The 15,301-nt window shown below is 45.0% G+C and overlaps 1 protein-coding gene across 1 annotated transcript in view; it reads left to right on the top strand.

Annotated features, from left to right (window-relative positions):
• Nucleotides 1–15,301, top strand: part of LAPTM4B (lysosomal protein transmembrane 4 beta) — a 96,101-nt gene that overhangs the window by 25,125 nt on the left and 55,675 nt on the right. Inside the window, exons 3-4 of the mRNA XM_054021057.1 lie at nt 12,465–12,538; nt 13,553–13,675. Of these exons, the coding sequence (XP_053877032.1) occupies nt 12,465–12,538; nt 13,553–13,675 (197 nt within the window). The remainder of the gene's footprint in view (nt 1–12,464; nt 12,539–13,552; nt 13,676–15,301) is intronic.

Raw genomic sequence — 15,301 nt, 5'->3', positions numbered from 1 at the left:
AGCTAAGTGGTGGGGCTGGACATCTTCCCCAATCAGGAGCTTCGTGGGGGGGCCATTTGCAAGCTAGAGCTTTGCTGGCCCCCTTCCCCAGCCATTCAAGTGAGCTGCTGAGTGGTGGCCATGGTCTGAGTACTGCCTGGGGACCTGTGGGCCTGGGTTTGAGGCCCATGATCCCTCATATCACCACCTCCCCAGGGCACCCTTTGGGCAGTAGTGGGCTAGGTATTCCATGGTGGCTTTCATGAAAGGCGTTTACCAGGTCAGCAACGTGGACATTCTCTGCCAGTTCCCAGGAGTGTTCTTCAGGACTGTAGCCTTCCCAATTCACAAGATACCAGAGTCTATACCATCTGATTCTGGCATCAAGGATTTCATGGACAATATACTCATCATGGTCTTGAACATGGTGGGAGTGGGAGGGAATGGGTCCTGAGTGCAGGACTTCAGGAGTGATATATCAACAACTGGGTGTATGCAGAGAGAACGGGGTGAGTAGAATTCAAAAGTGATTGGGCTAATTTGCCAGCAAACTCAGTAGGAGCCAAGGAACTGGTAGTCCAATTCATGAGATGGCCTGTTCACATGTAGGTTTTTTGTTGAGAGCCATACCTACGGTCGTCGATAGTCTGCATATGCTTTGTAGCTCTTCTTGGCATCCTCCAAGTAAACTTTTAGGTCATCTTGGGTTTGATGCATCTGTTGTATCCAGTCCAGGGCTGGTGGGTTGAGGGAAGTGGTGGGTAACTCTGGGGAAAACCAAGGTGGAACCCATAGTTCAAGAGAAAAGGGTTTTGCACTGTAGAGGCATGTTGTGTGTTATTGTATGCAAACTCTGCCTGATATAGAAGCAAAAATCCGTTGTTCTGGTGGAAGTTTATGTAGCATCGATGTTAGCACTCCAGGATCTTCTTGGTTCTCTCCCCATGACAGTTTGTCTGAGGGTGATAGGTGAAGGAGAGGCAGAAGCAGATGCCCAACATCCAGAGAGCTTCTTTCCAAGAGCAGGAGATAAATTGTGCACCATGGTCGGAAACTATTTACTCTGGAAGGCCATAGTGGTGGACAACTTCGTCCACCCAATGCCAGGGAATTTCTTGAGATGAGGGTAGTCCTGTACAGCGGAAGATGTGTGCCATCTTTGTGAGGTGGTTGTGAACCCATTGGACTTGGGTAGTTCTTCTACAAAATCTAAGGTGATGACTGGCCAAGGGCCAGATGGAGTCTAAAGGGAACACAGGAGTCCAAGGGATTTATTGTGCGATGCCTTGGAGCGGGCACATACATTGCAAGAGGCCACGTAGGCCTGAACTGTAGCCTGCATGCGAGGCCACCGAAGACGCAAGAGACAATGGACTGAGTTTTAAAGGAGCCAAAATGTCTTGCCAGGGAGAGATGGGGGTGGGTCATGGCATACTTGTAGGGTTGTAGTCCTTGGAGGCCCGGGGATGAACATATATATACCTTTTATGTAAGTTACCCCATCTTGGACATTCGGGTTTCCTATTATGGCTTCCTGTTTGACTAGAGGGATTCTGTGTTCTGATACTGATTGTGTAATGGTGAACAGATCTTGGCAGGGAGCCACACTCATAAAGTTATGAGGCTTAAGGATACAAACGTTTTCAGTCGTTAGGTTTAGAGTCCTTTAGGCCAATGTAATATTTACCCTTCCTGGACAAAGCATTAGCTTTGCTATTTTTGGTTCTTTGAGGACAGGCGATTGTGAAACCAAAGAGCAAAAAGAATAAGGCCCATTGAAATTGTGGCTGGCTAAGGGCCGTGGCTGTACACAGATATTTAAGGTTCTTATTGGTGTACACCTGGACAGGATACTGGGACCCTTGAGACTGTGGCAACAAGGTGGTCTTAATTTGTTCTTCAGGTGGGTATTTCCTGGAAGAGAAGGCACACAAATGTAGCAGTTGTTGAGTACCATGCCTTGGGGATAGCACTCTGATTGCCAAGTTGGAAGTCTCCACTTTAGTGATGAAGACATGTGAGATGTTGGGGTGGACCAATATGGAAATGGTGGAAAATGTGAGTTTTAATTGCTTGAAGGCCTGCTATGCCTTGGGAGAGCAGAGGAACTTGGAGGTTTTGTGGAGCATGGCAGCAAAAGGGGCAATGTGCTCCAAGAATGTTGGGATAAACCACCGATGGAAGTTTGCGAACCTCAGAAAACTTAGTTTACAAACATTCCGTGACGCCACCTACTCAAGGACTGCCTTTACCTTGCACAGGTCCATTTCGATACCAGCATGAGATAGGATGAACCCTAGGAATTCTATGGAGGACTAATCAAAGGCACATTTTTCTAGCTTAGCATAGAGGCCTTGTTGGCATAGCTGCTTCAGGATGGAATGGATGTGCATGTTTTGTTCGGCACTGTCTGAAAAAATAAGTACATCATCCACTTATGCTACCATGTATTGGTCCAGAATGTCCCAGAATACTTCATTAACAAAATACTGGAATGTTGTGGGTACATTCATCAAACCAAATGGCGTCATGAGATATTTGAAGTGACCATAATATGTTTGAAAGGCAGTCTTCCATTTGTCTCCAGCTCTAACACGTACTAAGTTGTATGCCCTCTGGAGGTCTAGTTTTGTGGATACCCAGATGGCGCTCATGTGGTCCATTGGCTCAGAGATTAGTGATAATGGGTCTCTGTTTCTGTTAGTGCCCTGATATAGGGTCCGATGGTCCACATGTAGTCCGAGGCTTCCATTCTTTTATAACAAGGAAGACTGGCGCCTCCACAGGCAAAGGGAATTTATGAATAAAGTCCTGGGCTAGGTTCTCCTGAAAGTAGCTGTGCAGCTCGGCTGGTTCAGGCTCTGACATGGCGTATATCCACTCAAACGGAGTGTTGACCCCTGGTTATAGCTCGATTGGGCAATCATAGTCCCTGTGCAGAGACAAGGTGTTTGTGGGGTTTTTTTCAAAGACATTTTTAGTTGGTATTTTGATGGAAGTCAAGGACCAGAATTAGCAGGCAGCTCTGCTGAGCTAGCTACCCTGTGAGACCCCTGGGGGCAAGCAGTGCTGGGGACAGAATTCTGAGAGAAATTCAATTTTTAGTTTGCATCAGCCAATAAGGGGGTTGTGGCAGGCCAACCACAGGATACCCAGGATCAGAGGGAAGTGCGGGGAATGGCTGGCACTGAACTGTAGGGTCATTTGATGCCCTTGGATAGTAACTTTGAGAGGAACAGTTTCTGTGACCACTGGCCTGGAAGATAAAAGTGGCTCATTGATACTTTCTACCAGGTCTGGAATGGCCTTGGGCCACAAAGGAATCTGTAGTGCCCAGGCTGTCTCTGCATCGTTAAAGTTGTCTGCTGCATGAGAGTTGGTAAAGGTCTGCTGCAGAGGGAATGATTGGCGAGGCTCCAGGATTCATAACTTGACTGGTACTTGTAGGTGCAGTGCCAGTCGACAGGAGCCAGCGTGTGCTCCCATGGGGACCTCAGTTCGGGTTTCAGGGGGATACTCTGTCAGGATGCCCAGGCTAGCCCCCTTCACCAGCCGTGGGCTGTTTCCTGGGTTCCTTGTGGGGCAACTGGAGATAGCATGGCCCAGCTCCCCATAACAGTCACACACATTAAGGCTTTGCCAGCACGCTCTCTCTTCAGGGGCGAGTTGCTGGTGGGTCAGGTCTGTCTGCATTGGCTCAGCTGGTGAAGCAGAATCCAATAGCAGGAGGTACAGTTGCGACACCCCTCTCTTCTTCCTGTCATTCATGTAGGCGATTTTCAATATGGATTACAAGATCTGTGAAGATATCCAGACCCGCTAGGGTCCCAACTAGGGCAAGTTCATCCTTAACCTTGTCCTGTAAGCTCCATCAAAACTAACAAAACTAGGCCCCCTCATTCCATTCCATGTCCAATCTGAGCTGCTGGAAGTGAGCTATGTAGAAGGTGTCTATGCCCTACCCCTGTGGAGTTTCCACAGGGTGGCTTCAGTGGGGGGGCGTGGTTGGGGTTGTTGAAGACTGTGGATATTGCCCCCTGGAAGGCATCCTAGTTAGATAGAACTGGACTGTTGGCCTCCAACAGGAGAGAGGCCCAGTTCAAGAACTCCCCTGTCAGCAGGCTGACTACCAAGCCTAACTTGGTACAGCCAGGAGCATACAATTGTGGTTGAAGCAAGAACAAGAACTGGCATGGTTTCATGAAGCTACATTTGAAGTGGCTGCCATCAGAATGCTTTGGCAAAGGGATAGCAGGTCCCAGCTCAGGTGACAGCACAGCCAGACAGGCTCACAGCGTTTTCTATGTGACATTGATGGTCTTGCTCCCACAATGCCTGATCCCCAATGGCCAGCTGCACGTTCTGCACCTGCGGTGCTCTGTTATCTGCCTTCACATGCAGGGTATTTCAAAGTCCACCAGGTCCAACCTCTGGTGGGCTGACTTAGAAGTTGATTGTGGTCTGAGGAAGCTGTAGGGACTGGATGTGGGTGGTCATGCCTAATGGCTAGAGTCCAGCACCTGGGACCAGAGCTGGGGTCAGAGTCAGGTGCCAAGCCAACGATCAGAGCTAGAGACAGAGTTAGATGCCAAGCCAGGGCACAGAAACAGGGACCGGAAGTGTGGCAGGAAAGCAGGAACCAGGAATAGACAGGAGTCTGGGATAAGGACGACAGGAACCAGGCACAGGCAGAAAGGCAGGACTCTGAGTCTGGCAAATAGGCAGGGTCTGTAGTAGCAACCAGCCAAGGATTCCTCTAGTTGTTCAGACAACTTCACCTGTGACTCTTTCTGGTTTAAGTAGAGCTTCCCAGCTAATCAGTGGGACTGGACATTTCACTCTATCAGTAACTTTATGGGTGGGGCCCTTTGCTTGCTAGAGCATTGGTTTGAGTACTGCTTGGCGACCCACAGGCCCAGGTTTGAGGCCCATGATCCCTCACAGATCCAGATCAATTTATTTTACCAAAACCTTCTATCCTCTTACGGGGTGTAACGGGGCTCACTCACCTCTCGCAAGCATCCCCTTGGCCAAGTGCATGTATCTGCACACTTTCCTTCTGTGGTGTGTCTTCGATGGCTCAGCCCTCCCGCCAAGTCATACACTGTGTGATGAAAGCAAAGCAAAACCCCGTCCCGGATACAAGTCCAACAAGGGTGTCTCTCAGTGCCCTCTGTAACGTCTCCTACAAGTTATCCCTTCTCCGGGATAGAGCAGTGCCCCAGGGCTCCCTCCCTGGTGACAAAGTCTTCACCCTCTTAGGGCCTTTCTGGCCGCAGCTCTCCAGTTGGGCCGCTGTAGTTCAGTTCCCCTTCTGGAGTGCCTCTGTGTCCAGGCCACTTCCCGCAGTGGCTAAAGAGGATTGGGGGGTTGGGGGGAGAGAAAACTGGGCCCACCCACTACTCCAAATCCCAGCCCAGGAACCCTGTAGATAGCAACTGTCCACTGTGTCCCTTTATCTAAGTTGCACTGCTGCTCTAATTCCCTGGGCCACTTCCCTGCGGCCCTGTGCCATCTTCAGCCTTACCTCGGGGACTTGTCCTGATGGAGTCCCCGCAACCAGGTCAGGGATTCTTCTTGATCTCCCTGGTTTCTGGCAGCGGTACCTCGTCGGATGGCCTGCAGCTTCCTCAGCCAGCCACACACCATCCATGCTCCTTCAGCTCTAGCAAGGAACTGGAACTTACTCTGGCCCTGCAGTTCTTCTTATAGTGACCTTCTGGGCCCTGATTGGCTGTGTCCCATACAGCCACTCTAGGCAGCTTGGAGGACCCTCTCCACTGCCCTTTTCTAGGGTTGGGGTGGCAGGGTGACCAGGCCTCTAGCAGGGGGCCTCAGAGGATCTGATATACTCTGTCACATGGGGGAAAACACTTTTTCCCTCCATTAATATTTGTGAGTTTTTAAAAATTAATTTTTAAAGTTGATAGGAAATCATCTTATCTTAAGTGATAGTTTTAAAACTAAGATCTTTGTATCCATATTTCTGTAGCTACTTTCCTGCTGATTCATAAAACAATATTCTGGATCTAAGTGATTGACTATTGCACTAAACACTTCACTGCAATAGGGAGGAAGCTGTTTTCATACACTAAGCAGATGGGACAAGGTGTATATATTGTAACACAAGTGCTTATAGTAAAAGGCCTAGGCCCTTGCATTGCTCTGGTTGAATTCCACAAGAATTTTCCCATTGACTTCAGTGTCTCTGAATGTGAAAATTAGAGAGAGCTTTCATCAGAGCCTCTATTGTGTCACTTCAAATGACATATCAAAATGATGTTCATTTTCACACATTCTTTAAGGTTCATATGCCAAAAGTTAAATATTAGGGGCTTACTACTTTTTTAACGTGTTTTGATTGGAAAAAATCTTTCTTTTTATATGATTTGGTTTAAGATAGTAAGGGCTATAACAGTTTCAAATGGAACCTAGCTGAAATTGACATATTAAAACTGACTATTTTGTCCTAATTCTTCGAGATTAACCTTGCAATGATTGCTGTCAGTGTGTGGTTTATATAGTTGACATTAGAGGTCTGCCAGTGCTGGAGGCTTTAAAATAGTAATTCTGTTTTGTAATACTATAGCTGTCAGACCAACTACATTTGGGTTTTTCATCTAGATTTGAAAATCCCATTTTCTCTGTGTCCTTCAGAGATGAATTCTAAAAGAGTAAAAGGATGGCTTGTAGGCTGAGTAACCTCACATCCATTTGAGAATAACTGAATGTGAAATGTTTCCTAATTACGAATGGACCTTGAGAATTCTCCTTTCATTCTGTTCTTTTGCTTGCTTGGTTTTCATGCTTTATGAAGTATAGGCGGATAATTTAATTCATTTGCTATTCAAATTACTTTCAATCTCTGTTCAGAGAGGGTTTTTTAAATTTATGACTAGGATTGTTTAAACCTTGGTATTTTCTGTTTGAGATAAAGTACTCAGGCAAATGTTCACATTAATATTCTCATCACACCTTGCCCTTTTTTACTGGTCTTGTTCAAAAGAAATATTTCCTATATTTGTTGCATGTTTTATATGAAAAACATGCACAATACATAATATGTTTGAAAACTACAAAATCCATCAATTGTCATGTTTTTTAGGGCCTTGTGTTCTGTTGGGTTTCAACCAATCTGTTTTTGTGAGTAAAATTTTGCATTCCAAAATCATTGCCTACTTGTTTTTGTTTTTTTGTTTGTTTGTTTTTTTGCTGGCAATGAATACTAGGTAGAAGTATGATAGATTTCTAATTATTAGTATTTGAGACCACATTCTATTGCCAGCACAAAATTGAAGGCACAAGTTGTGGGTGCAAAATTGTTGTTCCCCGTCTCCCAAAACAGACGTCACATCACTGAAAATCAAGCCTTCAAGTTTCAGGTAGATACAAACCTGTCCACGATTAGTCGTGATGTGGGAAATCCTGGCTCTGTTGAAGTCAGAGAGGGTTTTGTCATTGACTTCAATGGGGCTAGGATTGTATCTTTTTGTATTTGTAGTTGGGAGTAAGTGTGGCTTATGGAGCACTTTCAAACTTGCCTTTACAGTAGTTGAGAAAATTCCTATTGCACTCAGGACACAGTTTCTTCAAATGTTCTAACTTTGTAAACATCAGTATGACATAGTTGCTCCCAATGAATTGAGGAAACATTTATAAACTGTGGGATTGTGAAGGACTATTGCATGCTGGAGGGTCTGAAGTGAACAGGGGGAGGGTGGGGTTCACATGGCCAATTGAGGGTGATGTTTCTCCTTTCTATTTTGGAGACAGGAAAAGGACGTGATAGGAAAGGAACGTAATTTGGCAATCTGTAACTCTCTCACACACATTCCTGAGCTAAAGGTGACCAAGGGAAAACTAGAGGCCTCCTATTTGCACTTGAGATTGGCACTACTGGGTTCAGTAGACTGAGCCCTTGAGAGAAATACCCCTATTTTTAGGGACCCTGTGAACACATAAGAATTTGCAAACTAGATCAGGGAGTGCTGGAGATGTGAGTGCTGCCCTGTGTACTTGTTTGGGTTTTTTAAGTCTGATATGCTGCATAAAGGGAGTGGAAATACCTGTAAATAAACCTGAAATTCCAGAGGGTTTGTTGGCTTAACTTGAGACTCCTGCTCAGTTTGCCTATCTCCATAGACCATGACCCTGACATGTTAATAGCACAATAGTTATGTTGCTTCTCCTGTCTTGTTACTAGTATTGTCTAACTGTTATAAATAAAAATGTGTTATTTATTTATGTATTTGTTACTTATACAGTGCCATATATGTACATGATACTTTATGAAGCAAATGAAGATGGAGGGTGAAATCCAGGCTCAGTGGAAGTAAATGGGAATTTTGCCATTGACTTCAGTGGGGCCATGACTTCCCCCATGTCTCTCCCCCAAAATGCTTACATGTCTAAATTAAGATGAGAACAACAGAAAACTATTTAAATGGCTTCAAAATAGTAATATTAGCTGAAGTAAATAACCAGACTTAGTTTAAAGAAAAAACAATATCCCTATCCTTCATGTTCTCTCACCATATTTTTTCTTCCTTCTTTCACTGGTGCTCTGTGCATAATCTTGGGCAGCTTCCAAGCAGTGGGTCTGTCATGACAGGGAGCAGCAATGCAGAAGATGCACACAGTTCAGAGCTTGGAGGAAAGGGGTACTGCTTTTGATGGCTGGAGTCACCCTTAGCTGTGAGTCAAGGAGGAGATCTAGGACTCCAGCAAGTGATGAGACAGTGGATTAGAGTTCAGTGGCTGTGTTAGATCCAAGCTCAAGGATTTGAGATTTTCCATGTTAGCTGCCATCATCTATTTACTTCTCCCTCTTCCCTGCACCTGTAGCACTATCTGCCACTCTCAGGCCTTTTCGCTCATTTTCAGGGTAAGCAATCCTGTGAGTGAGATAGGTAGTAAGACCAGGAGAGTGAGTGGGATGGTTACTGCATTCAGGACCCTGAAGGAAGCTCCAGTCTCAGGGGCAGCTCCTGCTGTGCACCTGGATTGCAAGCCTGTGCTTCCTGCAGGTGCTGTCTTTCCATTTTCTTTCCAATTTTCACTCCTGGTCTCATTCCCAGGACTGATCATGTTGCAGACTCTCCGGATGAATTAGGCTGAATATGTGCATTGTTGCTGTGTGTCGTGACAGAACTCCTGGCAGGAATCTGCCAGCAGTCCTGGGTAACATCAGCTGTGTCTTCTCCCTAAAGTAGGAAGTAAAGACAATCAGAAAAATATGATCTAATTTCAAAAATTAAGGAGATTTCTTTTAAAATGCACTGATTGGGTCCCCTACTGCTTGTATTAAAAAAGGGCTCCAAAAATCTACTTTAGGTTGTCAATAATAAATATGACACAGAAACAGTACCAGTACATCTCAGCTGATAATCACTAACACAATAGAATGTATTGCATGGTTAGTTACTATGGAAGAGCACTCAAGGGTACTTGTTAATATGCTAAATATCTAGTTTTAATTCTAATTAATTTAAGCTGACAGAACTCAAAAGAGCTGATGAGCATTTGAATAAGAAAGAGCCTGCATGAGCCAACTAGGGCTTGACGTAGCTTGAGAGAGAGCGCGCGCAATCAGATCAAAGCAGAAGTGTCACATTTTATAACAGTTTCTGGAGCTCTGGCATTGAAATGACACTGATGTCACTAGTAGAACAAGTCCTATCACCGTGCTACATTGGTCATAAATTAAAACTAAGAACAATTTCTGCTCAAAACAATGAAGGAGTGATTGGTCTTTGTGATGGGGTCTACAGGCCCCACAGTGAACCAGGGCTCGGAGTAGAGCAATACTGGGCCAGGGTGGCCCCACCCCTCAACAGGTTCAGGGCATGTTCCCAGTGGAGGGACAGTTTAAAAGGACCCTAGTTGGCCCAGGAAGGTGAAGGTGCAATTTGCTGCACCAGGAAGCAAGGCTGATGCTGAGAGCTATGTCAGAAGTGGCAACAGCTTTGTGAAGGTCGCTCTAGGATTTGGACTCTCCACTCTTTGGGAGCTAAAAGCACTGAAAGAGATTAATTGATTGAATAGGATGCTGAAAGACCAAGGATTGTTCTCCTAAGCCAGCGACCGTCCCACCCCAAACTGAGGAGCTCCAGACTGGTAGGAAGTGACCTAGGGGAAAACATAATTTGGGGTAGCTCAATAACTGGGCCAGATGTTTTGATAAACCCTTAGGGCCTTGGGTCAGGACCCAATAGAATGGGTAGGCTTGGGTCCACTTCTGGGGGAGCAATCTTAGCATGCGGGGTGAGGGGTTAAGGTTGCAGCCGGGGCACCCTCTGGGATGATGAGGCTGGCAGAAACTGTACGATCATGCCCTGACTTCTGGTCATTGGACCTTCCTGCTACAGTCTTGAAAATGGATAAAGTGAATTGGCAGGGGATGGGTAAGAGCTTGTCCTGGGAGATGGGCACTGCTGGATCCAGATTGAAGAGTTTTAATAATGAAAGTCTGCGACTGATCAAAGAAGAATCAGATCAGGACAGGTGAGGAGAACTATCACGAAGTCTAAACCAATCCCTTTCCTTAGTTAGTGTATTCATACCAAGCTCAAAGTCGTTTTAAGTTTAAAGTGATGTATTCACTGGCATGGTACTGAGTAGTTTGTGTAAATGAGCAAAGGTAACAGCAAAAGGAGGAATGCAGGGTTGTGGTTCCTACTTAACATGGCCGTGCTTTGCTGGGTGCTTTTTTCTTCTCGAGTTAATCAGCATCTCTATAAATAAAATATACCCCATGGGTGAGTCAAGATCTCTAGGTGTTGGGTTCCCTGCATATCATGTTCCCTCTTCTTTCTTTCCAACCTTTGCTAGTGCCTCAGAAAAATGGATGCAATATCCACACATTCCCCATCTTGCATTTAAACTTTCTTAAAGGTGGGCAAGTGAAAAAGTGTATCAAAAGGTCTGGGATTAGGGAAGCAAAAGATAGATATCCTTCTTGCAACTCCCATCAAAACCTTAAAATATGTCAAGTTTCTAACAGTTCTACTTGTGCCACCTTTTCTGTTGTGCATGCACACACAAAAACACACAGATCTTTTCAGGTAGTTTCTTCCCAAACTTCTGCTATTCATAAAAGTGATATTAGATACATATACATCTTAGTTTGTGTGGTGATTTTGTTCTGAGTGAGGGTTTTTAAGTTATTTCAGCTATAAAATGCCTTTGGCTGTTTTGCCTGGTTTTATAAAGTGCTTTTTCTTTTCTTTAAGTTGCCAGTGACCTTTGAGCATTGGTGTATTCATTATGACAAAAACACGGAAGACAGTAGCTGTGTATTCATTTTGATTTCTTTTCAAGACCAATGTTAGCCTGGCCATCCTTTCTCTGAGTTGCAAAACAGAATCTGAATTCCATAGGTAAAATCCTGGCCCGAGGGGAATCAGTTTTTGAGTTTGATTGCATTTGTCATGAGCTGATCGCTCTTAGACTAGCTAGTGCCTCTGCATAGGCAACATATACTCCACTAATCAAGTGTTCCCCAAACTCTTGAAAGCTGAGCCCCCACTTCAGGAAAATGAAATTGATCACACCCTCTCTGTAACATCACTATATGTTAAAGGCCTATGTATCTTAATGTGTATATCATCCGTCACGGGATGGGCTATGCACATTTCACATTTGGAAGGCTTTTTTAGCAACTATAATATCTACAGCAGAGGTGCCAAACTCATTTCATGTGGTAGGTCTGCCACTTGGCATTGGACACATTCAGCAAAAATAATTGAAATAGTAATAAAAATAAACCATGTTGGTAAGTACTTACATTCACCCTTTGACTTGTTGATATTTCCTTTTCTTCAACTTGCCAGGTTGGGGTATCTGCTCTCCAGCATTTTTCAGTGCCATTTTCCCTCTCCTGGACAAGTCTTTTTCTGTCCGATTTATGCCTCTCCAGTGCCTCTTAAACATGACCAAGTGGTTCTATACCTGCACATGAGGCTTGGCTTGATTGCTGTGCCAGAGTCTGAGATTAATGCGTGCAGCAATTTACATGCATTTCATAAGGTCTAACACTAAACACTTTGTTATAAGTCCAATACCTATCTTAACCCTACCAACGCACAGGTGAAACAGACTGGTTTCCAGCAATGAATTTGTCAGTGCTTGGCCAAGGCCTAAAGCCTTGGAAAGAGCTGGCACTTGGTCTGCCACATCACAATGTGGACTCTGGATTGTGCAGACAAGCCCAAAGATTCATGGGAAGTCCTTGGGCTGGATGAAATTGTTCTGTGGGCAGGATCCTGCCAGAAGGCTATAGGTTTGACACCCCTAGGTAAAGCGGTGCTTTTGGGGCGGGGACATGAGACAATGGTATGGTGTGTCAGCACCTCCTGCCTTCCCACCTAGTCTTTTGTCCACAGCGGCATGCAGTACACTGTGGGAAATGCTGCATTAGGCGATTGGCAAAATAGCAAAGCAGAGCTGCATATTTACCTGCAATCACTTTAATTTATCTATTTCAGATATGTGCATTGCCACTGCAATTTCTCTCCTTATGATTCTGATCTGTGCGATGGCTACATATGGAGCATATAAGGTAATCGATCAGATTAAACAAAAAAGTTGATCTTCATCCACCTGAATCATTCTGCCTATGAAACTCCTAACAGGCAGAAATTTAAAACCCGGTCTCCTAACATTTTGTTGTTGTTTGTTGTAAGATTTATATAACAATTTCATTTCTTCTGCGAGATTATAGGAAACCCCTATGTTTGTTGAGGTCTGATTGTGTCAAGTGATGCCATGCTGATTGGGGGAGTGCAAGACTAAGGCTGTCTCTACACTATGGAACTTACAGTGGCACAGCTGTACCTCTGCAAGGTCTCCCCATGTAGCCGCTCTATGCCAGCAGGCAAGCTCTCCTGCCGGCATAATTAAACCACCCCTAACGAGTGGCAGTAGCTATGTTGGCAGGAGAGCGTCTCCCACTGACATAGCGATGGTCATGCCGGTGCTTTTGTTAGTGAACTTTTGTCGGTCAGGGTGTGTGTGTGTGTGTGTGTGTGTGTGTGTTTTTCCCCACACACACACCCCTGACCGACAAAAGTTTTACCAACAAAAGTGCTAGTGTAGACATAGCCTAAGATTGTCTAACTGTATTTATTGTCTGCAGCTTCAAATGTGAGATCTTTTAGTACATTATGGGCAAACTTTAAATACAAATGGCCAAATCTTGGTTTTTATAAAAGTGAATGGAATTTTTTCCCATTCACTTCCCTCGGACTAGGATTTGTCCCAAAGAATGCATTTATATTAATCCCACTCAAAAGTTTGGTATTTTAGGAAGCCAAGTCAGTACTATTCGATTGATTGATTTAAACCTGTTCCTGTATAAATTCTCAGTAGACTCATACACTTTAATTTATCTCAGCTTTGCTGCCCAGCATCTTTGGCTGCATATAATAATTTTAACAGATTTAACAAGTAATTTTCCCCCTGGGAAACACAGTTAAAGAGTATTTCATTTCATTGTGTGAGTTGCACTGTGGATTTTTGAAACATAAGGAAATAATAGTTATGCTTTAACCTGCAACAATTTTTTTTTTTATAGCAACATGCAGCCTGGATCATCCCTTTCTTCTGTTACCAGATCTTTGACTTCGCCCTCAATACACTGGTTGCCATCAGTGTGCTTGTTTATCCAAACACAATTCAAGACTATCTACGACAGCTGGTAAATCACTTGAAGTGAACAGTCATTTTCATGATCTAGAGAAAAAGTTGGAAACACATTTCATCCTCTATTCCAATCCAAGGCTTTTCCACTGACTTCCTGGGCAGCCTTTGGCAAGTCGTGCCCCCTCTCAGCCTTACTTTGTCAATCTGTAAAATGGGGTATTTGTTTACAGAACTGCCGCAAGGCATAAGCAGATTAGGGCCCCATTCAGCTCAAGGGGACCCCCTATTCGCTTTTTATTATGTGTTGGGGGGCGCAGAGGGGCAAAATATTCCTTGGTAGGGCCCCAGTGGGCTAGCACTGCCTCTGCTCATTTAATTACCTCACAAGAATGTTGGAGGGACTAATTAGTTAAAATATTTGTATACTGTCTTGAAGTTTTACATGGCTATATAAGTGTGAACATGATTAAAAGGCAGAGTTGCCTGCAATAGCAGGGGACTGGATTTGATGATGGAAGCCAGAAGCCAAAAAATAGGGAGATATCTCTGTAAGAGATCTAGAGAGAAGGGGGCGAGAGGAATGAGTAGTGTCTGGGTCATTGTTAGGCTGATGCACAATTATCATTCCTCACCCAGAAGTTTCTGGAGGGCATGGTGGTTTTGGGCATGCTCAATAGGTTCCCTATAGCTGGACTCCTAGACTCCAGGGCAGCTGCTTTATAAAAGGACATGTGACCTGCGTGGGTTGGGAGAAGCAAAGCAGGTTGTTTTCTCTAACTTTGAATCATTTTGCAGCTGTTGGTTAACTTTCCAACACAAAGAAGCACTGGCAGTGTTATAGAAAATTTTCCCTCACAATTTCCTCTAATTTCTTCCATTTTAATTGTATACCTGGAATGTAGTTTGATTTTATCCAAATTGTCTTAGTTAAATTGTTTTCACCGATATAGTTCACCAACTTTTTTTAAAATTAATTAATTTATTTATTTAACTGTGATGATGGGAATAGAGTAATCTATATTTTGCTAGTCTCAGTTTTGTATTTTTCTTGTAACAGGGCTTTTCATTTATATACTTAATACTGATTCGTGGGTTCAGGGCCGGCTCCAGGCACCAGCCGACCAAGCATGTGCTTGGGGCGGCACCTTGGGCCGGGGCGGCGCTCAGGTTTTTATTAATTTATTTATTGGGTGGGGGCTGGCACGGCGCAGCGCTGCGGGGGGGGGGGAGGGGGCTGGTACGGCGTGGCGCTGGGGGGGCGGGGGCTGGTGCAGTGCTCGGAGGGGGCGTGGCTTCGGGCGGCGTGGTGTTCTGGGGGGGCGGGGATTCAGGCGGCGTGGTGCTGGGGGGCGGGGATTTCGGTGGCACTGGGGGGGGTACGGCGGCGTGGCGTGGGGGGGAGGGGGCAGCACTCTTTTTTGCGTGGGGCAGCAAAAAAGTTAGACTCATAGACTCATAGACTTTAAGGTCAGAAGGGACCATTATGATCATCTAGTCTGACCCCCTGCATGCTGCAGGCCATAAAACCGTCCCTACCCCTTCCCTGGACTCTGCTGTTGAAGTCCCCAATCCTGTTTTAGGTGACTTCAATCGGCAGAGACCCTCCTGCTAGAGATCCCTGCCCCATGCTGCGGAGGAAGGCGAAAAACCTCCAGAGGCTCGGCCAATCTGCCCTGGAGGA

Source organism: Malaclemys terrapin, chromosome 2 (genome assembly GCF_027887155.1).
Source record: "Malaclemys terrapin pileata isolate rMalTer1 chromosome 2, rMalTer1.hap1, whole genome shotgun sequence".
Lineage (NCBI taxonomy): Eukaryota > Metazoa > Chordata > Testudines > Emydidae > Malaclemys > Malaclemys terrapin.
This window is presented reverse-complemented; position numbering and strand designations above follow the sequence as displayed.